At 43.4% G+C, this 24,886-nt stretch overlaps 1 protein-coding gene across 2 annotated transcripts in view; it reads left to right on the top strand.

The window, feature by feature from the left end:
• BTBD8 (BTB domain containing 8) overlaps nt 1-24,886 on the top strand; it is a 116,434-nt gene that overhangs the window by 39,240 nt on the left and 52,308 nt on the right. For both annotated transcript variants that reach the window (XM_038744696.1, XM_038744697.1), the window contains exons 3-5: nt 9,940-10,190; nt 16,536-16,653; nt 21,248-21,337. In XM_038744696.1, coding sequence (XP_038600624.1) covers nt 9,940-10,190; nt 16,536-16,653; nt 21,248-21,337 — 459 coding nt within the window. The remainder of the gene's footprint in view (nt 1-9,939; nt 10,191-16,535; nt 16,654-21,247; nt 21,338-24,886) is intronic.

Here is a 24,886-nt window from a genome sequence, read left to right on the forward strand (position 1 = left end):
TAATTAATCAATCAATCAGTCGTATTTATTGAGCGCTTACTGTGTGCAGAGCACTGTACTAAGCACTTGGGAAGTATAAGTTGGCAACATCTAGAGACAGTCCCTACTCAACAGTGGGCTCACAGTCTAGAAGGGGGAGACAGAGAACAAAACAAAACATATTAACAAAACAAAATAAATAGGATAGATATGTAGAAGTAAAATAAATAGAGTAATAAATCCGTACAAACATATATACATATATCCAGGTGCTGTGGCGAGGGGAAGGAGGTAAGGCAGGAGGGGGAGAGGAAGGAGAGGGCTCAGTCTGGGAAGGCCTCTTGGAGGAGGTGAGCTCTCAGTAGAGCCTTGAAGGGAGGAAGAGAGCTAGTAAGCACTTAACAAATACCATCATCATCATTATTGTTATTATTATTACAAGTCGGCAACATATAGAGACGGTCCCTACCCAACAATGGGCTCACGGTCTCGAAGTGGGAGGCAGACAACAAAACAAAACATGTGAACAGGTATCTTCCTTATGCAGCTCAACAAATACGATTGAAAGAATAAATGGGGAAAGAAACAGAGTGGACTGGACACCTAGTAATTTGATGAAAGTCTCAGGGCGGTTTAGTGGCTGCCAGGGCCTTGGCTTCCTTCCGCTAGCGTCAAATGCTTTGGAAAAAGCATTTTTAGACTGTGAGACCACTGTTGGGTAGGGACTGTCTCTATATGTTGCCAATTTGTGCTTCCCAAGCGCTTAGTACAGTGCTCTGCACATAGTAAGCGCTCAATAAATACAATTGATTGATTGAAAAACCTGCCAAGAAAGTGTAATAAACCTGGTGCTCGTCTCTCTACTTTGTAGCAACCCCAGTGCTCGGCACCTATTCATTCAATCGTATTTATTGAGCGCTTACTGTGCGCAGAGCACTGGACTAAGCGCTTGGGAAGGACAAGTCGGAGTAAGTGCTTCTAGAAGGTGAGCCCTTCCCTCCATCACACGCAAGGGACAGGGATCCTGTTTAATTCCCATCTGTATTCTTTCCAAGGGCTTAGCGTAGTGCTCTGCACCCAATCAGTACATACTAAATACTACTGCTTAAGCGCCACTATCATAATCATCCTGCTCGTATCGTGCTGCAAAAATCCCACCCGCTAGCTCAGTTTTGTTTCCTGAGTTGTATGGTATGAACCACAGCCCCCAGGAGTCTATTTATTGCACACTGTAGGTGCTCAAGAAGTACGACTGAATGAAGCGTGGCTCAGTGGAAAGAGCCCAGGCTTTGGAGTCAGAGGTCATGGGTTCAAATCCCGACTCCGCCGGTTGTCAGCTGTGTGACTCTGGGCAAGTCACTTCACTTCTCTGGGCCTCAGTTCCCTCATCTGGAAAATGGGGATGAAGACTGTGAGCCCCCCGTGGGCCAACCTGATCACCTTGTCACCTCCCCAGCGCTTTGAACAGTGCTTTCATTCATTCTATCGTATTTATTGAGCGCTTACTGTGTGCAGAGCACTGTACTAAGCGCTTGAGAAGTACCAGTCAGCAACATATAGAGACGGTCTCTACCCAACGACGGGCTCATGGTCTAGAAGGGGGAGGCAGACAACAAAACAAAATATGGAGACAGAGGTCAGAACTATAAATTGTTATTGTATAATTGTAGAAATACAATTATAGCTATATGCATATTATTAATAAAATAGAGTAGTAAATATGTACAAGTAAAATAGAGTAATAAATGTGTACAAATATATACAAGGGCTGTGGGGGAGGGGAAGGAGGCAGGGCAGAGGAGGGGTGATGGTGAGGACTGTGAGCCCACTGTTGGGTAGGGACTGTCTCTATATGTTTCCAATTTGTACTTCCCAAGCGCTTAGTACAGTGCTCTGCACATAGTAAGCGCTCAATAAATATGATTGATTGATTGATTGAGGAGAGGAAAAAGGGGGCTTAGTCTGGGAAGGCCTCCTGGAGGAAGTGAGCTCAGTAGGGTTTTAAAGGGAGGAAGAGAGCTAGCTGGGAGGCTATGCAAAAGTGCTTAATAAATGCCATTATTATTATTATTAAGTGCTTTACTATGTGCCAGCACTGGGGTAGACAAAGGTATTCAGGTTGGACACAGACGCTGTCCCACGTGGGGCTCACAGTCTTGAATTGCCAACTCACCTTCCTTTTTGTTTGTTCTTTGGGTTTTTGTTGTTTTTTGTTTTTTTACTGGTATTCATCAAGCGCTTACTCTGTGCCATGCACTGTATGGCGCTTTTATCAAGCTACTTAATTATAAACCCCTCCATCCTCTCTCCCTCCTCCCCCCTCCATCCCCCCTGCCTTACCTCCTTTCCCTCCCCACAGCACCTGTATAGATGTATATATGTTTGTACAGATTTATTACTCTATTTATTTTATTTGTACATATTTATTCTAATTATTTTTTGTTAATATGTTTGGTTTTGCTGTCCGTCTCCCCCTTCTAGACTGTGAGCCCGCTGTGGGGTAGGGACCGTCTCTAGGTGTTGCCGACTTGTACTTCCCAAGCGCTTCGTCCAGTGCTCTGCACACAGTAAGCGCTCAATAAATAAGACTGACTGAATGAATGAATGATCCCCATTTTACAGACGAGGGAACTGAGGAACACAGAAGTGAAGTGACTTGCCCAAGGTCACACGAGCAGGCAACCTGCTGTGCAGTCTCAACTCTGGCAACAGAGCATAGGTTTAACCTATTAACAGGTTTAATAGGTTTAACTACTTCTAGACCGCGAGCCCACTGTTGGGCAGGGACCGTCTCTATATGTTGCCAACCTGGACTTCCCAAGCGCTTAGTCCAGTGCTCTGCACACAGTAAGCGCTCAATAAATTGAATGATTGATTGAATGAATGAGTGAATGAATGAATGAACAGGACTGAAATTCCTATACAGACCTGATGTAATTGCAACTTTAATTTAATACCTCTCCCAATAATGGAGAGCAGTGATCTACCCTAATAATTTCCCCAGTCACAGCCCACGTTTTTTCTTAAACACAGTGCCTATCGCGGTGCCTCTGAAGTCCCATTTCATTTCATTTTTCCTACGCGGAGGACAATCCCCTGCAGACCATCAAGCCTTAAAGTCCTAAAGAACTAATAAATTTCTCCGAGAATGCCCTCGTCTCCAGTTTTTTACCATTTTTCATCACCGTGTGGTAGTGCTGGCGTGACAATCTGAAGATAAAATAATGCCTTCACACCGTGGCCGGGCCTCTGTACTCAATAGGGCCTCATCCTCCATAGTCAAAAGGCGTTTTCATCTTTACACAGTTTTGTTTTTCTTTTTCCCCTTTTGAAGAATGAGCCTTTTGTCATTAGCAGATCAAGCCGTAGTCTTTTCCTTTTCGTTTTTTTCCCCTACCTTCCGCCGCGTGCGCCTTCTGAGCTTTCACCGTTATGCTTTTCGCTGCCACGCTCGTTCCTTTTCCTCTGTTGAAGCGGCAGATTGCGAGTGAAACTAAATAAAATAAAAAGCCCGGCTTTAGTTACAACTCGCAGGCTTCAAAGAAGAGATTAGAGCGGTTGGATCCTGTGTGTGGGCTACAATGTGAAAAGAGGTGAATATTTTTGGCTGTGAATATTACACTCAGCCGTCCACGGCCTGAATTGTGTCTTCCTAGAAAAGGAGGAGATTGCCAAGGTACCAAATTGGAAACGAATTTATAAAACCGGGAATGCTTGGAAGAAAGGGGCTGTATGAATCCTAAATGATTACTTCCAGCTTCTAGAGGGAGTCGTCGGTTCCTGGCAGTACAAGGTTTTAAATCACTATTTTTGGTTGAAATTCATCATTGGCAAAATGTCAGTATCCTGTTCGGCTAGCCACAATATCCTGCAGATCTTTTTTTTTTTTCTGTCTTTATGAGAGAGGAAAATGCTTAGCAACATAATGTGTCTGCCTTCGGTCCCCTCTCCCGCTTTTTGTTTTCATACATTGCCAACTTGTACTTCCCAAGCGCTTAGTACAGTGCTCTGCGCACAGTAAGCGCTCAATAAATACAATTGATTGATTGATATTGCGAGCCCCCTCCCTGAGGGACAGGATCAGTATCTAAGCAGCGTGCCCTAATGCTTAGAGTATGGGCTGGGAATGATGGCATTTGTTAACCGCTTACTATGTGCAAAGCACTGTCCTAAGCGCTGGGGAGGTTACAAGGTGATCGGGTTGTCCCACGGGGGGCTCACAGTCTTCATCCCCATTTTACAGATGAGGTAACTGAGGCCCAGAGAAGTGAAGTGACTCGCCCCAAGTCACCCAGCTGACAGTTGGCGGAGTCGGGATTTGAACCCGTGACCTCTGACTCCAAAGCCCGGACTCTTTCCACTGAGCCACGCTGCTTATAACAATAACAATAATAATGATGGCATTTGTTAAGCGCTTACTATGTGCAAAGCACTGTCCTAAGTGCTGGAGAGCTTACAAGGTGATCAGGTTGTCCCACGCGGGGCTCACAGTCAATCCCCATTTTACTGATGAGGTAACTGAGGCCCAGAGAAGTGAAGTGACTCGCCCCAAGTCACCCAGCTGACAATTGGCGGAGTCGGGATTTGAACCCATGACCTCTGACTCCAAAGCCCGGACTCTTTCCCCTCCCCGTCGTCCCCCTCTCCATCCCCCCCCCATCTTACCTCCTTCCCTTCCCCACAGCACCTGTATATATGTATATATGTTTGTACATATTTATTACTCTATTTATTTTACTTGTACATACCTATTCTATTTATTTTGTTTTGTTAGGATGTTTGGTTTTGTTCTCTGTCTCCCCCTTTTAGACTGTGAGCCCACTGTTGGGTAGGGACTGTCTCTCTATGTTGCCAACTTGTACTTCCCAAGCGCTTAGTCCAGTGCTCTGCACACGGTAAGCGCTCAATAAATACGATTGATTGATCGATTGATTGAAGGATGTGGGTTCTAATCCTGACTCCCGAGCTTGTCAGCTCTGTGACCTTGGACGATTCACTTCACTTCTTTCTTCCTTCATCTGTAAAATGGCATGAAGACTGTGAGCCCCATGTGGGACATGGACTGTGTCTGACTTGATTATCTTGTATCCCCAGCGCTTAGTACGTTCCTGGCACGCAGCAAGCACTTAACAGATGCCATAAGAAAAATTTATGGTATTTAATGATGACATTTATTAAGCGCTTACTATGTGCAAAACTCTGTTCTAAACGCTGGAGAGGTTGCAAGGTGATCAGGTTGTCCCACGGGGGGCTCACAGTCTTAATCCTCATTTTACAGATGAGGGAACTGAAGCCCAGAGAAGTGAAGTGACTTGCCCAAAGTCACGCAGCTGACAGTTGGCGGAGCCAGGATTTGAACCCACGACCTCCGACTCCAAAGCCCCAGCTGTTTCCACTGAGCCACACTGCTTCTCTATTTGTCAAACACTGTTTTAAGAACCGATTCATCCGTGCAACCCTTTTCCCCCAGTGCTTTAATCAATCAATCGATCGTATTGATTGAGCGCTTACTGTGTGCAGAGCACTGTACTAAGCGCTTGGGAAGTACAAGTTGGCAACATCTAGAGACAGTCCCTACCCAACAGTGGGCTCACAGTGTAAAAGTACGGTGTCTTTAGTATGGTGTCTTTTTGTATTTAGTTTCAAGAATGAGGGTAGCAGCGTGGCTCAGTGGAAAGAGCCTGGGCTTTGGAGTCAGAGGTCACGGGTTCAAATCCCGGCTCCGCCGATTGTCAGCTGTGTGACTTTGGGCAAGTCACTTCACTTCTCTGGGCCTCAGTTACCTCATCTGTAAAATGGGGATGAAGACTGTGAGCCCCACATGGGACAACCTGATCACCTTGTATCCCCCAGCACTTAGAACAGTGCTTTGCACATAGTAAGCACTTAACAAATACCATCATCATTATTATTATCAGCTGTGTGACCCTGGGCAAGTCACTTCACTTCTCTGGGCCTCAGCTCCCTCATCTGGAAAATGGGGATTAAAGACTATGAGCCCCGTGTGGGACCACCTGATGACCTTGCATCTCCCCCAGCGCTTAGAACAGTGCTTGGCACATAGTAAGCACTTAACAAATACCATCATTATTATTATTATTATTATTATTATTATTATTATTATTATTATCAGCTGTGTGACCTTGGGCAAGTCACTTCACTTCTCTGGGCCTCAGTTCCCTCATCTGGAAAATGGGAATTAGAGACTGTGAGCCCCGCGTGGGACAGCCTGATGACCTTGCATCTCCCCCAGCGCTTAGAACAGTGCTCGGCACATAGTAAGCACTTAACAAATACCATCATCATTATTATTATTATTATCAGCTGTGTGACCTTGGGTAAGTCACTTCACTTCTCTGGGCCTCAGTTCCATCATCTGGAAAATGGGGATTAAAGACTGTGAGCCCTGCATGGGACAGCCTGATGACCTTGCATCTCCCCCAGCGCTTAGAACAGTGCTCGGCACATAGTAAGCACTTGACAAATGCCATCATTATTATTATTATTACCAGCTGTGTGACCGTGGGCATGTCACTTCACTTCTCTGGGCCTCAGTTCCCTCATCTGGAAAATGGGGATTAAAGACTGTGAGCCCCACGTGTGACAGCCTGATGACCTTGCATCTCCCCCAGCGCTTAGAACAGTGCTTGGCACATAGTAAGCGCTTCACAAATACCACACTTATTATTATTATATAAGTTGTCTGTCAGTTTGGGAGCACCTCCTTCGACCCAATCCCCTTACTGCTTTGTTACCATCTATTTTGAAATTTAGGGGAATATAACGTACGCTTCTAGACTGGGAGCCCGCTGTTGGGTAGGGACCGTCTCTCGATGTTGCCAACTTGTATTTCCCAAGCGCTTAGTCCAGTGCTCTGCACACAGTAAGCGCTCAGTAAATACGATTGATTGATTGATTGATTTATGGTCTACTCTTCTTTTCCTCTGTAGCTGTTTGAGTCCGTTCGAGGGAAGGTTGGATATTTCCGCTGTGCCGGCCACCTAGATTTTGTCTAAAGAGGGAACGAACGGCCTCATTGACAAGCTCACCGGAGTCACGTCCTCCAACCGCTGCGTTTAAAGGGAGTCAGATCTAGTCACCTTGCATTCATTCATTCAGTCATTCATTCATTCACCAAATCAATCAATCAATCAATCGTATTCATTGAGCGCTTACTGTGTGCAGAGCACTGTACTAAGCACTTAGGAAGTCCAAGTTGGCAACATATAGAGATGGTCCCTACCCAACAGCGGGCTCACGGTCTAAAAGGGGGAGACAGAGAACAAAACCAAACATACTAACAAAAAAAAAAAAAAATAATAAATAGAATAGATATGTACCAAATGTAGGGGATTTGAGGCATATGGTATAAATCTTTAATTTTATCGTTCGACCGTATTAACAAAATAAAAGATAGAATAGTAAATATGTACAAGTAAAATAGGGTAATAAATCTGTACAAACGTATATTTGTATATATTTTACTACTCTATTTTACTTGTACATATTTATTCTATTTATTTTATTCTGTTAATGTGTTTGGTTTTGTTGTCTGTCTCCCCCTTCTAGACTGTGAGCCCACTGTTGGGTACGGGCCGTCTCTAGATGTTGCCGACTTGGACTTCCCAAGCGCTTAGTCCAGTGCTCTGCACACAGTAAGCGCTCAATAAATACGATTGAATGAATGAATGAATGACTATTCCAGCTCTGCCACGTCTGCTGTGTGACCTTGGGCAAGTCACTTCACTTCTCTGAGCCTCAGTTCCCTCATCTGGAAAATGGGGATGAAGACTGTGAGCCCCCCGTGGGACAACCTGATCACCTTGTATCCTCCCCAGCACTTAGAACAGTGCTTTGCACATAGTAAGCGCTTAACAAATGCCATTATTATTATTATTATTAATAATAATATTATTATTATTACACATGCTGTGGGGAGGGGAAGGCGGTAGGGCAGGGGGTGGGGGGGAGTTGAGGCATATGGAATAAATCTTTAATTTTATCGTTCGACCTTTCCTGGCCAAATGCTTGTAATTTGGCATTTCCATCCATCAGGAATGCAGTGCAACGCAGAGCAAAGGAGTGTTCCGGAGTGGCTGGAGACCGGTCATGGGTTCTAGTCCTGCCTCCGCCGCTTGTCAGCCGTGTGACTTTGGGCAGGTCACTTCACTTCTCTGGGCCTCAGTTCCCTCATCTGTCAAATGGGGATTGAGACTGTGAGCCCCACGGGAGACAACCTGATCACCCCCAGCACTTAGTGTGCTTCCTAAGCGCTTAGTACAGTGCTTTGCACAGAGTAATCGCTCAATAAATGAATGAATGAATGCTTTGCACACAGTAATCGCTCAATAAATGAATGAATGAATACTTTGCGCATAGCAAGCGCTTAATACATGCCATCATTTTTACTATTCTTTACCTCAGGTGCTAATCTGTTTATGGCTGAGGCATTTCCCAGCCCATTTAATAATAAGAATAATAATAATAATAATAATTGTGGTAATTAAGTGCTTACTAGGTGTCAAACACTGTACCAAGCGCTGAAGTAGATACAAGGCAATCAGGTTGGACACAGTCCATGTCCTTCATGGGGCTCGCAGTCTTCATCCCCGTTTTACAGATGAGGTAACTGAGGCCCGGAGGAGTTAAGTGACTGGCTGAAGGTCACACAGCAGACAGGTGGCGGAGACAGGATTTGAACCCAGGTCCTCTGACACCCAAGCTTATGCTCTCTTCACTAGATCACGTAGCCGCTGTGCATTTCTTGAGCATGGGTAGACTAACTGAAAAAATCGGGGCGAGGGTCAAAGGAAGATGCCTCACTTCTTTGTGTGCAGGAAGAAAAATCGTAAACCACTACAGGCGTTAGGGAGAGGAGATTCAGACCCAGGATATGTAATACTATATAAACGTTGCACTGCATTCCTGATGGACGGAAATGCCAAATTACAAGCATTTGGCCTGGAAAGGTCGAACGATAAAATTAAAGATTTATACCATAGGCCTCAAATCCCCCCCGCCCTCCCTCCTTCCCCTCCCCACAGCACCTGTATATATGTTTGGACAGATTTATTACTCTATTTGACTTGTACATTTTTTTCCTCATCTTTGATCCCTCTTTAGCCTGTATATATGCATATATGTTTGTACAGATTTATTACTCTATTTATTTATTTTGTACCTATCTATTCTATTTATTTTATTTTGTAGTATGTTTGGTTTTGTTCTCCGTCTCCCCCTTTTAGACTGGGAGCCCACTGTTGGGTAGGGACTGTCTCTATATGTTACCAACTTGGACTTCCCAAGCGCTTAGTACAGTGCTCTGCACACAGTAAGCGCTCAATAAATACGATTGATTGATTGATTAACTGTACCTATTTGCCATTCTATTTATTTTGTTGATGATGTGCATCTAGCTTTACTTCTGTTTATTCTGATAATAATGATAGTAATAATGTTGGTATTTGTTAAGCGCCTACTGGGTGCCAAGCACCGTTCTAAGCGCGGGGGGAGAGACAAGGTGATCAGGTTGGCCCACGTGGGGCTCACTGTCTTCATCCCCATTTTCCAGATGAGGGAACTGAGGCCCAGAGAAGTGAAGTGACTTGCCCAAGGTCACAGCTGACAAGTGGCGGAGCCGGGATTTGAACTCACGACCTCTGACTCCAAAGCCCGGGCTCTTTCCACTGAGCCACGCTGCTTCCCGTCCGCATGTTTTGTTTTGTCGTCTGCCTCCCCCTTCAAGACTGTGAGCCCGCTGTTGGGTCGGGACCATCTCTATACGTTGCCAACCTGTACTTCCCAAGCGCTTAGTCCAGTGCTCTGCACACAGTAAGCGCTCAATAAATACGATTGAATGAATGAATGAATGCTAGCGAGAGCCTCTTTTGAGACCCCCCAACTTTCAAACCACCAGTACTATCTGTGGTAAAGAAATGTTCTGTTTTTGTTCTCCCTCAGGACTGTATATTCATCGGATAAAAGTGTGAAAAAGTTAGAAGAGGAAATTCTGAAGACGATGACCCCGGAAACTGAGCCGGAAAACCAGATCCTCGAAATCCGAGGCGCAGAGTGTCCCGAAATGAATGAGCCGCCGCCTGCCCCTCCAATTTCTCTTCCAGAGCCTCCCGATGAAAACGTTTGTTCCCCTTTCGCCGAAGGTGCCGTTGCGGAGAAAGCCAGTGATATTGAAAGCGACTTAATCCCCGAAGGTGAGGAGTTTTTGTGGGCTTTCCCATTTTCACTTAAACAGGCAATTGGGACCGTCTCTAGATGTTGCCAACTTGTACTTCCCAAGCGCTTAGTACAGTGCTCTGCACACAGTAAGCGCTCAGTAAATACAATTGATTGATTGATTGATTCAATATCTGTTAAATAGGGAAGAAATCTCTCCTTTACAATTTGTTCCTGCCATTACTGTCCTACCGTTCGTTAAACAGTTAAGACGCGCAAGGCACTGTACTGCGCTGAATGCTGTGAAATGAAAGACCATGCAGCCGGATTTGTACATATCTATTCTATTGTACATATCTATCCTATTTATTTTATTTTGTTGGTATGTTTGGTTTTGTTCTCTGTCTTCCCCTTTTAGACTGTGAGCCCACTGTTTTGTACATATCTATTCTATTGTACATATCTATCCTATTTATTTTATTTTGTTAGTATGTTTGGTTTGGTTCTCTGTCTCCCCCTTTTAGACTGTGAGCCCACTGTTGGGTAGGGACTGTCTCTATATGTTGCCAATTTGTACTTCCCAAGCACTTAGTACAGTGCTCTGCACATAGTAAGCGCTCAATAAATACGATTGATGATTGATTGATTGAGTGTCTACCGTGCCACGAGCACTTGGGAGGCTACAATAATAATAATGATGGTATTTGCTAAGAGCTTACTATGTGCAAAGCACTGTTCTAAGCGCTGGGGAGGTTATAAGGTGATCAGGTTGTCCCACAGAGGGCTCACAATTTTAATCCCCATTTTACAGATGAGGGAACTGAGGCACAGAGAAGTGACTTGCCCAAAGTCACACAGCTGACAGCTGGCGGAGCCGGGATTTGAACCCATGACCTCTGACTCCAAAGTCCATGCTCTTTCCAGTGAGCCACAGAGTTCCTTGTGGGCAGGGAACATGTCTTCCCACTCCTTTATTTTTAATCAATCAGTCAATCGTATTTATTGAGCACTTACTGTGTGCAGAGCACTGTACTAAGCGCTTGGGAAGTACAAGTTGGCAGCATATAGGGACAGTCCCTACCCAACAGTGGGCTCACAGTCGAGAAAGGGGACTCTCCCAACTCTCCCAAGTGCTTAGTACAGTACTCAGCACCCAGTAAACGCTCAACAAATACTATCTATCGATTGATGGAAGGAATTTACGGCCTAGAAGAGGCCTCTCCTTGCAGTCCCAGTGAGGTAGGGCCTCCTGACTGTGGCCCTAATAAGAATAATAATAATAATGATGGTATTTATTAAGTGCTTACTATGTGCAAAGCACTGTTCTAAGCGCTGGGGGGGATACAAGGTAATCAGGTTGTCCCACGGGGGGCTCACAGTCTTAATCCCCATTTTATAGATTAGGTAACTGAGGCACAGAGAAGTGAAGTGGCTTGCCCAAAGTCACACAGCTGACAATTGGCGGAGCTGGGATTTGAACCCCTGACTTCTGACTCCAAAGCTTGGGCTCTTTCCACTGAGCCATGCTGCTTCCCAATGATAATGATAATAATGTTTTTTGTTAAGCCCTTACTATGTGCCGAGCACTGTTCTAAGCACTGGGATAGATACAAGGTTGTCAGATTGTCCCACACAGGGCTCACCATCTTAATCCCCATTTTACAAGTGAGGTAACTGAGGCCCAGAGAAGTGAAGTGACTTGCCCAAAGTCACACAGCTGACACATGGCAGAGCCGGGATTAATAATAATAATAATAGTAATGGCATTTATTAAGCGCTTACTATGTGCAAAGCACTGTTCTAAGCGCTGGGGAGGTTACAAGGTGATCAGGTTGTCCCATGGGGGGCTCACAGTCTTAATCCCCATTTTACAGATGAGGGAACTGAGGCCCAGAGAAGTGAAGTGACTTGCCCAAAGTCACACAGCTGACAAGTGGCGGAGCCGGGATTTGAACCCATGACCTCTGACTCCAAAGCCCGGGCTCTTTCCACTGAGCCACACTGCTTCTCTAAGCATTAATCAATCAATCAATCGTATTTATTGAGCGCTTACTGTGTGCAGAGCACTGGACTAAGCGCTTGGGAAGTCCAAGTTGGCAACATCTAGAGACGGTCCCTACCCAACAGTGGGCTCACAGTCTGGAAGGGGGAGACAGGCGACAAAACTAAACATATTAACAAAATAAAATAAATAGAATAAATATGTACAAATAAAATAAATAGAGTAATAAATACATACAAACATATATACATATATCCAGGTGCTGTGGGGAGGGGAAGGAAGTAAGGAGGCGGGAGGGGAAGGAGGGGGCTCAGTCTGGGAAGGCCTCCTGGAGGAGGTGAGCTCTCAGCATTCATTCAGTCATATTTATTGAGCGCTTACTGTGTGCACAGCACTGTACTAAGCGCTTGGGAAGTACAAGGAGGCTTAGTGGCAAGAGCCCGGGCTTGAGTCAGAGGGTGTGGGTTCTAATCCTGGCTCTGCCACTTGTCTGCCGTGTGACCTTGGGCGAGTCACTTCACTTCTGTGGGCCTCAGTTCCCTCATCTGTAAAATGGGGTTAAGACTGGGAACCCCACGTGGGACAACCTGATTATCTTGCATGTACCCCAGCGGTTAGAACAGTGCTTGGTACATAGTAAATGCTTAGCTAATAATACCATTATTATTATTGTTATTATTATTATTATTATTATTATTATTATTATTATTATTATTATTATCCAAGCACTTATCATATCACCCTCCTTGTTAACCTTCCTTCCCTCCTGTCTCTCCCCACTCCAGTCCATACTTCTTTTTGTTGCCCAGATCGTTTTTCTAATATACTCATCAGCCCATGTTCACTCATTCATTCAATCGTATTCATTCATTCAGTCAGTTGTATTTATTGAGCGCTTACTGTGTGCAGAGCACTGTACTAAGTGCTTGGGAAGTCCAAGTTGGCAACATCTAGAGACGGTCCCTACCCAACAGTGGGCTCACAGTCTAGAAGGGGGAGACAGGCGACAAAACTAAACACATTAACAAAATAAAATAAATAGAATAAATATGTACAAGTGAAATAAATAGAGTAATAAATCCGTACAAACATATATACATATATACAGGTGCTGTGGGGAGGGGAAGGAGGTAAGGCGGTGGGAGGGGAAGGAGGGGGCTCAGTCTGGGAAGGCCTCCTGGAGGAGGTGAGCTCTCAGCATTCATTCAGTCGTATGTATTGAGCGCTTACTGTGTGCACAGCACCGTACTAAGCACTTGGGAAGTATGAGGAGGCTTAGTGGCAAGAGCCCGGGCTTGAGTCAGAGGATGTGGGTTCTAATCCCGGCTCTGCCACTTGTCTGCCGTGTGACCTTGGGCGAGTCACTTCACTTCTCTGGGCCTCAGTTCCCTCATCTGTAAAATGGGGGTTAAGACTGGGAGCCCCACGTGGGACAACCTGATTATCTCGCATCTACCCCAGCGCTTAGAACAGTGCTTGGTACATAGTAAATGCTTAGCTAATACCATTATTATCATTATCCAAGCACTTATCCCACTGCATCAGCCTCCTTGTTGGCCTTCCTTCCCTCCTATCTCCCCTAACTCTAATCCATACTTCTTTTTGTTGCCCGGATCATTTTTCCAATATACTCATTAGTCCATGTTCATTCATTCAGTCGTATTTATTCATTCATTCACTCGTATTTATTGAGCACTTACTGTGTGCAGAGCACTGGACTAAGCGCTTGGGAAGTACAAATTGGCAACATCTAGAGACAGTCCCTACCCAACAGTGGGCTCACAGTCTAAAAAGGGGGAGACAGACAACAAAACAAAACAAGTAGACAAGTCTCCCCACACCTTAAGTAACTCCTCACTGTCAACATTAAAACACTCAATTTGCCCTCCCCGTCCTACCTTACTCCTGAGCTCTTACTACAGCCCAGTCCATATACTTTTCTCCTCTAGCGCCAGCTTGCTAACTTGCCTCGATCTCATCTCTAGACCGTGAGCCCGTTGTTGGGTAGGGACCGTCTCTGTATGTTGCCAGCTTGTCCTTCCCAAGCGCTTAGTACAGTGCTCTGCACACAGTAAGCGCTCAATAAATACGATTGAAGGAATGAAGGAATCTGCCTTGCTGCCGACCCCTTTCCATCGTCGTGCCTCTCCATGTTTTGTTCAGTTGTCTGTCTCCCCTTTCTAGACCATTGAGCCCGTTGTTGGGTAAGGACCATGTCTGTATGTTGCCAACTTGTACTTCCCAAGCGCTTAGTACAGTGCTGTGCACACAGTGAGCGCTCAATAAATACGATTGAAGGAATGAATGAATCTGCCTTGCTGCCGACCCCTTTCCATCGTCGTGCCTCTCCATGTTTTGTTCAGTTGTCTGTCTCCCCCTTCTAGACCGTGAGCCTGTTGTTGGGTAAAGACCATGTCTGTATGTTGCCAACTTGTACTTCCCAAGCGCTTAGTACAGTGCTCTGCACGCAGTAAGCGCTCAATAAATACGATTGAAGGAATGAATGAATCTACCTTGCTGCCGACCCCTTTCCATCGTCCTGCCTCTAAATGTTTTGTTCTGTTGTCTGTCTCCCCCTTCTAGACCGTGAGCCCGCTGTTGGGTAAGGACTGTCTCTGTATGTTGCCAACTTGTACTTCCCAAGCGCTTAGTACAGTGCTCTGCACACAGTAAGCGCTCAATAAATCCGATTGAATGAATGAATGAGTGAATCTACCTTACTGCCAACCCCTTTCCATCGTCCTGCCTGTAAATGTGTTGTTCTGTTGTCTGTCTCCCCCTTCTAGACCGTGAGCCCATCGTTGGGTAGGGACCGGCTCTGTATGTTGCCGACTTGTCCTTCCCAAGCGCTTAGTCCAGTGCTCTGCACACAGTCAGCGCTCAATAAATACGATTGATTGAATGAATGAATGAATGGTCTGGAATTCCCTTCCCCTCCACATTAATTCATTCATTCATTCAATCGTATTTATCGAGCGCTTACTATGTGCAGAGCACTGTTGCACCAGGGCATTACTCTCGCTCCCTTCGAAGCCTTATTAAAGTCACATCTCCAAGAGGACTTCCCCAATTTAGCCCTCTTTTCCCTAAATTCCTGTCACTTCTCTGTCCTCTGGGCGCTTGAATCCGTACCCTCTGGGAATTTGGTATTTACCCCAGATCTCCCAAATAGAAAGGCAGTTTGGTCTCACAGGTAGAGCACGGTCCTGGGGGTCAGAAGGACTTAGGCTCTAATAACGATAATAATAATAATAATGATGATGATGATGGCGGCATTTATTAAGCGCTTACTACGGGGGTCAGAAGGACTTAGGTTCTAATAACAATAATAATAATAATGATGATGATAATGGCGGCATTTATTAAGCGCTTACTATGGGGGTCAGAAGGACACAGGTTCTAATAACAATAATAATAATAGTAATGATGATGATGGTGGTGGTGGCATTTATTAAGCGCTTACTACATGCAAAGCACTGTTCTCAGCGCTGGGGAGATGACAAGGTGATCAGGTTGTCCCACGGCTGGCTCACAGTCTTCATCCCCATTTTTCCAGATGAGGGAACTGAGGCCCGGAGAAGTGAAGTGACTTGCCCAAAGGCACACAGCTGACAAGGGGCGGAGCCGGGATTAGAACCCAGGACCTCTGACTCCAAAGCCCGGGCTCGTTCCACTGAGCCACGCTGCTTCTCATCCCTGCTCTGCCACGTGTCTGCTGTGTGACCCTGGGCAGGTCACTTCGCTGGGCCTCAGTTCCCTCATCTGTAAAATGGGGATTAAGAGTTTGAGCCCCGTGTGGGACAACCTGATTACCTTGTATCTACCCCAGAGCTTAGAACAGTGCTTTGCACATAGCAAATGCCTTAACAAGTACCACTATTATTATTATTATTATTGTTATTGTTATTATTATTATTATTATTATCATCTCAGCTCCACAACACCTGTGTACCTACCTGTAATTTAACTTAATGTCTGGTTTCCCTTCCAGTCTATAAACTCCTTTGTGCAGGAACATGTCTACAGCATAGCTGTTGTATTGGCATCTCCCAGGGGCTTAGTACAGTGCTCTGTACACAGTAAATGCTCAGTAAATACCATTGATTGATTAATTCATTCATTCCTTCAATTGTATTTATTGAGCGCTTACTGTGTGCAGAGCACTGTACTAAGCGCTTGGGAAGTACAAGTTGGCAACATATAGAAACGGTCCCTACCCAACAACGGGCTCACAGTCTAGAAATTGAAGGATGGCATGGAAAACATGGCATAACCATAGACTCGACACAATTTATTTGAATTTGTGTGTTTAAAATATTCCAGACTGATTTTGCCAGTTTTGTGTGTTTTTTTTTTTGTTGTGTATTTTTTTGTCTTAAAGATAATTCCGAACTGGAACCTGCTTCTGAATTAGGAGAGGATTTACTGAGACTTTACCAGAAATGCTGCTGCCCTGATATTGATATTTGGATTGATGGAAAATGTTTTCAAGCTCACCGGTAACTAGAAAAGTAATAATTTAGACTCTCTCTAGCATCAGAGCTTTGTTGTTTAATTTTAAAGTGTATTCGAATTTTGTGTTCTAGTATTTGAAAGGCTTTTAGAAGGCCTGTCTTGAAAAATTTAGTTGTGCATTGTCTTAATTGTTCCTAAATTTGGATTTTGAGGGTTTTCAAGGCCACACCTCCAGGGTAAATGTATTATATTATTGGTTGGAATTAAATCATAAATGAAGTGTACTTATTTAGATTATTTGTATTATTTGTACCTATGTAAGTTTTAAAATTTCTTATTTTAATGTAACCACTCTTCCAGCCCTTCAAAATTAGGCTGCATATTTGTTTTGAGCCTTCAGAATTCAGATTTGGGAGGGTTATTCCACTTTTATTTGCCAACTTGTACTTTTATTGCCAACTTGTACTTCGCAAGTGCTTAGTACAGTGCTCTGCACACAGTAAGCGCTCAGTAAATATGATTGATTGATTTTATTTGGTACATCCTGTTATTTTCTAAGGCAAAAAAGCAGAAATCTTTGTCATATAGCCCTCCAGCTCTTCTGACTCAGATGCTTGTTGCCCAGTTAAAACTGTCAGAAGTAATGAGGTAAAAAACAAAAAAGCTCTTGTGGTCTCTGTTATAGGGAGAATTATTTGGCTAAAAATCTGCTCAAATGATTTGCCATTGTATCATGTAAACTATCTTCTTTTTTAAAATAAAAACTGTACATTTTGCATTTCTAACTTTAGTTTTTGACATGAAGTACAGTATCTCCTGAACTGCAGATTGATTTCTTCAATTTGTTGGAAACAACATAAATCTGAAGTTAATAGTGAGATTTTGCTGAATTCATCATTTTCATTGATGATACAATATGGTATGATAGTTGGTGTATTATTTGGACAGTTTACTGAACATAATTTAAATTTCCTTTTAGTTTCAAGATTGATTTGGTTAAAGGGATCACCGTTTTTTTCAAAAAAAATTATAAAAATGACTTTATTCCCCTTTGGCAGATGCTTGAATTGCTCGGAGAAGCAGCGTGGCTCAGTGGAAAGAGCCCGGGCTTTGGAGTCAGAGGTCATGGGTTCAAATCCCGGCTCCACCACTTGTCAGCTGGGTGACTTTGGGCAAGTCACTTCACTTCTCTGTGCCTGTTACCTCATCTGTAAAATAAGGATTGACTGTGAGCCCCCCATGGGACAACCTGATCACCTTGTAACCTCCCCAGCGCTTAGAACAGTGCTTTGCACATAGTAAGCGCTTAATAAATGCCATCCATATTGGGATACATTTTCAGCAAGGGAGGAATAGATATTTTTCAGTCGAACATTCTGGCTGGGAATCACTTATCCTGCCTTATCCTCTCCTGCTTTGATTACCGTTATCAGCCTTCTTGTTGATAGAAGTTGCCAACTTCTATCTAACTTCTATCTATGTTGCCAACTTGTACTTCCCAAGCGCTTAGTCCAGTGCTCTGCACACAGTAAGCGCTCAATAAATACGATTGATTGATTGATTGATTGTTTCTTGTTGACCTCCCAGCCTCCTGTCTCTCCCCAGTCCAGTCCCTACTTCCCTCGGCTGCCCAGAGCATCGTTCTGCAAAAGCGTTGCAATTGAATTGCCATTCAATTTCCCTGCCCACGACGAGCTTTCAGTCTAGAGAAAAGAAATTTTTGTTCATGCGTCAGAAAAAGAATGCTGCTTTTCTTTTTTTTCCTTCCAAAAATTGCACTGGGAATTACGGTTTAAGAATAAAAACAGACTGCAAGATTTTTTTTCCTCATCTTTGTTACCTCTTTAGCCTGTATATATGCATATATGTTTGTACAGATTTATTACTCTATTTTACTTGTACATATCTATTCTATTTATTTTATTTTGTTAGTATGTTTGGTTTTGTTGTCTGTCTCCCCCTTTTATACTGTGAGCCCACTCTTGGATAGGGACTGTCTCTATATGTTGCCAACTTGGACTTCCCAAGCGCTTAGTACAGTGCTCTGCACACAGTAGGCGCTCAATAAATACGATTGATTGATTGTATTCTGGTGTGTCAGTCATGTTTAAGTTTAGTGTCTTCTGTTGGAAAATAGCTGTAATGCTGCATTCCTACTGCGGGCTTAGCCTTTAGTTTCAAAAAAAGATGAAAAGTCCCTGGAAAATATCATTTAGACAGAACTAAAAATAGTGCCATAGTTCGGTGAACTCATACGTGCTTAAATTTTTAGGAGAAGTGTGGCCTAGTGGAATAATAATAATAATAATGATGGCATTTATTTAGCGCTTACTCTGTGCAAAGCACTGTTCTAAGCGCTGGGGAGGTTACGGGTTGATCAGGTTGTCCCTCAGAGGGCTCACAGTCTTCAGCCCCATTTTACAGATGAGGGAACTGAGGCACAGAGAAGTGAAGTGACTTGCCCAAAGTCACACAGCTGACAATTGGTGGAGCTGGGATTTGAACCCCTGACCTCTGACTCCAAAGCCCGGGCTCTTTCCACTGAGCCACACTGCTTCTCCAAGGAACTAACTAGGATGAATGAATGAACTAGGGCCTGGGAATCGGAGGACCTGAGTTCTAATCCTGCCTAGTCCTGACTCCGCCATTCATTCATGAATGAATGAATGAACTTCTCTGTGCCTCGGTTACCTCATCCGTAAAATGGAGATTCAATACCAGTTCATTCATTCATTCATTCAGTCGTATTTATTGAGCGCTTACTGTGTGCAGGGCACTGTACTAAGCGCTTGGAAAGTACAATTCGGCCACAGAGACAGAGACATATTTATTGACTATGTGCGGAGCACTGTCCTGCTTAGATTGTGAGCCCTTTGTGAAACAGGGACGCTTGTCTGACCTGATCATCTTCTCCAGAGCTTACAGTCTATCAATCAGTGGTATTTATTGAGCGCCTGTTATGTGCAGAGCACTGTACTAAGCACTTGGGAGAGTGTAATACAACAGCAGAGAACGTCATGTTTTCTGCCCATAATGAGCTTGCAGCGGACAACTGCTTGACGTATAGTAGCGCATAACAAATACCGCAATAATTGTTGTTATTTTACTTCATTTATGTGAAACATATAATAATCATGGTGTTTTTTAAGCACTTACTCCGCTCTGCCTTACTGTTCTATTTATTTTATTTTGTTAATATGCTTTGTTTTGTCATCTGTCTCCCCCTTCTAGACTATGAGCCCGCTGTTGGGTAGGGACCATCTCTAGATGTTGCCAACTTGTACTTCCCAAGCGCTTAGTATAGTGCTCGGCACACAGTAAGTGCTCAATAAATACGCTCGAATGAGTGTGCCAAGCACTGTTCTAAGCACTGGGGTAAATACAAGGTAAATCAGGTTGTCCAACGTGGGACTCCCAGTCTCAATCCCCATTTTCCAGATGAGGTAACTGAGGTCCAGAGAGGTTAAGTGACTTGCCCAAGGTCACAATCAAGCAAGTGGCGGAGCTGGGATTAGAACCGACAACTTCTCACTCCTCAGTCAATCAATCAATCAATCAATCAATCAATCGTATTTATTGAGCACTTACTGTGTGCAGAGCACTGTACTAAGCACTTGGGAAGTCCAAGTTGGCAACATATAGAGACAGTCGCTACCCAACAGTGGGCTCACAGTCTAAAAGGGGGAGACAGAGAACAAAACCAAACATACTAACAAAATAAAAGAAATAGAATAGATATGTACAAGGAAAATAAATACATAAATTTATGTTTATTATATATATATTATAATATTTATGTTTATTATAAAGTCCATGTTCTTGCCATTAGGCCATGCTGCTCCTCTCTCTATATCTGGATATAGATATCTATCTATATATCACCTGTATATATGTGTATATGTTTGTACATATTTATTACTCTATTTTACTTGTACATATCTAGTCTATTTTATTTTGTTAATATGTTTTGTTTTGTCGTCTGTCTCCCCCTTCTAGACTGTGAGCCCACTGTTGGGTAGGGACCGTCTCTAGATGTTGCCAACTTGTCCTTCCCAAACGCTTAGTCCAGTGCTCTGCACACAGTAAGCACTCAATAAATCCGATTGATTGATTGATTGATCTATATCATCATCAATCGTATTTATTGAGCGCTTACTGTGTGCAGAGCAGTGTACTAAGCGCTTGGGAAGGACAAATTGGCAACATATAGAGACAGTCCCTACCCAACAGTGGGCTCACAGTCTAAAATATCTGGAATCCCCAAAGGTGAAGCAGTCAAAATGCAGGCTCTAAGTAAATCATCATCATCAATCGTATTTATTGAGCGCTTACTATGTGCAGAGCACTGTACTAAACGCTTGGGAAGTACAAATTGGCAACAAACAGAGACAGTCCCTACCCAACAGTGGGCTCACAGTCTAAAAGGGGGAGACAGAGAACAAAGCCAAACATACTAACAAAATAAAATAAATAGAATAGCTATGTACAAATAAATTAAATAAATAAATACATAGAGTAAAAAAATATGTACAAACATATATACAGGTGCTTCAGGGTGTAAAGTGCAGGACTTGAAAGTATTTTTGTATCACGTGAAAGCGTTTTTTATTGTTAAGTAACGTGTCTTTTTCCCACCAGGGCCATTTTGTGCGTCAGATCGAGTTACTTTGCTGCGATGCTGACGGGCTGCTGGGCTGAAAGCACCCGCGGACACGTCACTCTTCATGGGTAAGCGTCGGCGTTCAAGTCGCGGGAAATAGAGGGAGTCATTGCAAATAGCGTTTCGTACAAGTAACTTTTTTATAACATATGATCCGACAGCGTGCTCAATAATAATAACAATAATAATAATAATAATGGTATTTGTTAAGCGCTCACTACGTACAAAGCACTGTTCTAAGCGCCGGGGAGGTTACGAGGTGATCAGGTTGTCCTAATAATAATAATGGTATTTGTTAAGCGCTCACTACGTACAAAGCACTGTTCTAAGCGCCGGGGAGGTTACGAGGTGATCAGGTTGTCCTGATAATAATAATGGTATTTGTTAAGCGCTCACTACGTACAAAGCACTGTTCTAAGCGCCGGGGAGGTTACGAGGTGATCAGGTTGTCCTAATAATAATAATGGTATTTGTTAAGCGCTCACTACGTACAAAGCACTGTTCTAAGCGCTGGGGAGGTTACGAGGTGATCAGGTTGTCCTAATAGTAATAATGATGGTATTTGTTAAGCGCTCACTACGTACAAAGCACTGTTCTAAGCGCCGGGGAGGTTACGAGGTGATCAGGTTGTCCTGATAATAATAATGGTATTTGTTAAGCGCTCACTACGTACAAAGCACTGTTCTAAGCGCCGGGGAGGTTACGAGGTGATCAGGTTGTCCTAATAATAATAATGGTATTTGTTAAGCGCCCACTACGTACAAAGCACTGTTCTAAGCGCTGGGGAGGTTACGAGGTGATCAGGTTGTCCTAATAATAATAATGGTATTTGTTAAGCGCTCACTACATACAAAGCACTGGTATAAGCACTGGGGAGGTTACGAGGTGATCAGGTTGTCCTAATAATAATAATGGTATTTGTTAAGCGCTCACTACGTACAAAGCACTGTTCTAAGCGCCGGGGAGGTTACAAGGTGATCAGGTACGGGGGGCTCGCGGTCTCCATCCCCATTTTACAGATGAGGGAACTGAGGCCCAGAGAAGTGAAGTGGCCGGCCCAAGGTCACACAGCCGACCTCCTCCCCCCGCCATACCTCCTTCCCCTCCCCACAGCACCTGTATATAATAATAGCATTTATTAAGCGCTTACTATGTGCAAAGCACTGTTCTAAGCGCTGGGGAGGTTACAGGGTGATCAGGTTGTCCCACGGGGGGGGCTCACAGTCTTCACCCCCATTTTCCAGATGAGGGAACTGAGGCCCAGAGAAGTGAAGTGACTTGCCCAAAGTCACACAGCTGACAAGTGGTGGAGCCGGAATTTGAACCCAGATGTTTATATCACAACATTCTAGTGTCCCCAAGTACCTACCTGTATATATGTATATATAATAATATATAATAATATTAATGGTGGCATTTATTAAGTGCTTACTATGTGCAAAGCACTGTTCTAAGCGCTGGGGAGGTTACACCTTGTAACACCTTGTAACCTTCCCAGTGCTTAGAACAGTGCTTTGCACATAGTAAGCGCTTAATAAGTGCTATTATTATTATTATTATTATTACAAGGTGATCAGGTTGTCCCATGGGGGGCTCACAGTCTTCATCCCCATTTTAGAGATGAGGGAACTGAGGCCCAGAGAAGTGAAGTGACTTGCCCAGGGTCACACAGCTGACAATTGGCGGAGCTGGGATTTGAACCCATGACCTCTGACTCCAAAGCCCGGGCTCTTTCCACTGAGCCACGCTGCTTCTCAGCGCTTTCTAAGCGCTTACTACAGTACTCTGCACTAAGTAAGCGCTCAGTAAATACGATTGAATGGATTAGCTTGTATGTACCCCAGCACTTAGTAGAGTGCCTGTCACATAGTGCTTAAACACCATACCCACCCTCAGGGTTGTTTTTGGTTTGTTTGTTCATTCATTCATTCATTCATTCATTCAATCAATCGTATTTATTGAGCGCTTACTGTGTGCAGAGCACTGTACTAAGCGCTTGGGAAGTACAAGATGGCAACATATAGAGACGGTCCCTACCCAACAGTGGGCTCACAGTCTAGAAGGTTTGTTTTGCGTGTGTGTACATACATCTATACTTATATATTTACGTATATTTGATTAACCATCCAAATTATTTCTTCTAATCCCACTGTTTAAGTATTTTGATGTCTACCAACTCTGTAGTATTGTACTTAATCCAGTGCTCTGCACGCAGTAATCGCCCAATAAATACCATTGATTGACTTTTTTAGATTGTGAGCCCACTGTTGGGTAGAGACCGTCTCTATATGTTGCCAACTTGTACTTCCCAAGCGCTTAGTACAGTGCTCTGCACACAGTAAGCGCTCAATAAATATGATTGATTGATTGATTGATTGATCAGAACTTGTGGGCAGGGAACGTTTGGGGTTTTGTTGTTCTTCTCCAAGCACTTAGTTCAGTAGCAGGGACTCCATAAATCAATCAATCAGTCAATCAATCGTATTTATTGAGCGCTTCCTGTGTGCAGAGCACTGTACTAAGCGCTTGGGAAGTACAAGTTGGCAACATCTAGAGACGGTCCCTACCCAACAGTGGGCTCACAGTCTAGAAGGGAGAGACAGAGAACAAAACCAAACATATTAACAAAATGAAATAAATAGAATAGATATGTACAAGTAAAATAAATAAATAGAGTAATAAATATGTACAAACATATATAAATCAATCAGTCAATCGTATTTATTGAGCGCTTACTGTGTGCAGAGCACTGGACTAAGCGCTTGGGAAGTACAAGTTGGCAGCATATAGAGACAGTCCCTACCCTACAGTGGGCTCACAGTCTATATATATATACGTGTATATATATACGTATATATACACGTATATATATACATATATATACATATATACACATATATACATATATATATACATATATATACACATATATATATACATATATATACATATATACATATATACAGGTGCTGTGGGGAAGGGAAGGAATAAATAACCATTACTGCTACTACCACTGTTAGATTTTTAAAATAATTTTGTTTTCCTACTGGTTTTTTTAAAAATTTAGGGTAGTTCTCAGAGGTTTTCATGTTCTGAGGGATTTCGTATAACACACAAAAGATGTGCTCTGTAATAAAAGAGATTGTTGCTTCGTGAAACAGATGTCAAGACAGCGGGGAAACCTTTTCCTGCTGCTTTTATGGCTATCTAGAGGATTAATCTGGGCTCAACTGTTTGATTTTGCTTCTTCCTGCAACTGGTTTTTTTTCTTTGTTGAAGCAAGAAATAATGATGACTAAACATGTCAGTATTTTAAAGGGTCTGTTTTCACAGTGGGCACAGTTCTCATTAAGTCTAGAAACAATTCCCGAGAATAGATGGAAAACTAGTATGAACCACTGCATATTTCTTACCGTCTTACCTCCTTCCCTTCCCCACAGCACCTGTGTATATGTATATATGTTTGTACATATATATATATATATATGTTTGTACATATTTATTTATTTTACTTGTACATATCTATTCTATTTATTTTATTTTGTTAATATGTTTTGTTTTGTCGTCTGTCTCCCCCTTCTAGACTGTGAGCCCACTGTTGGGTAGGAACCGTCTCT

This window comes from Tachyglossus aculeatus, chromosome 4, assembly GCF_015852505.1.
Source record: "Tachyglossus aculeatus isolate mTacAcu1 chromosome 4, mTacAcu1.pri, whole genome shotgun sequence".
Taxonomy (NCBI): domain Eukaryota; kingdom Metazoa; phylum Chordata; class Mammalia; order Monotremata; family Tachyglossidae; genus Tachyglossus; species Tachyglossus aculeatus.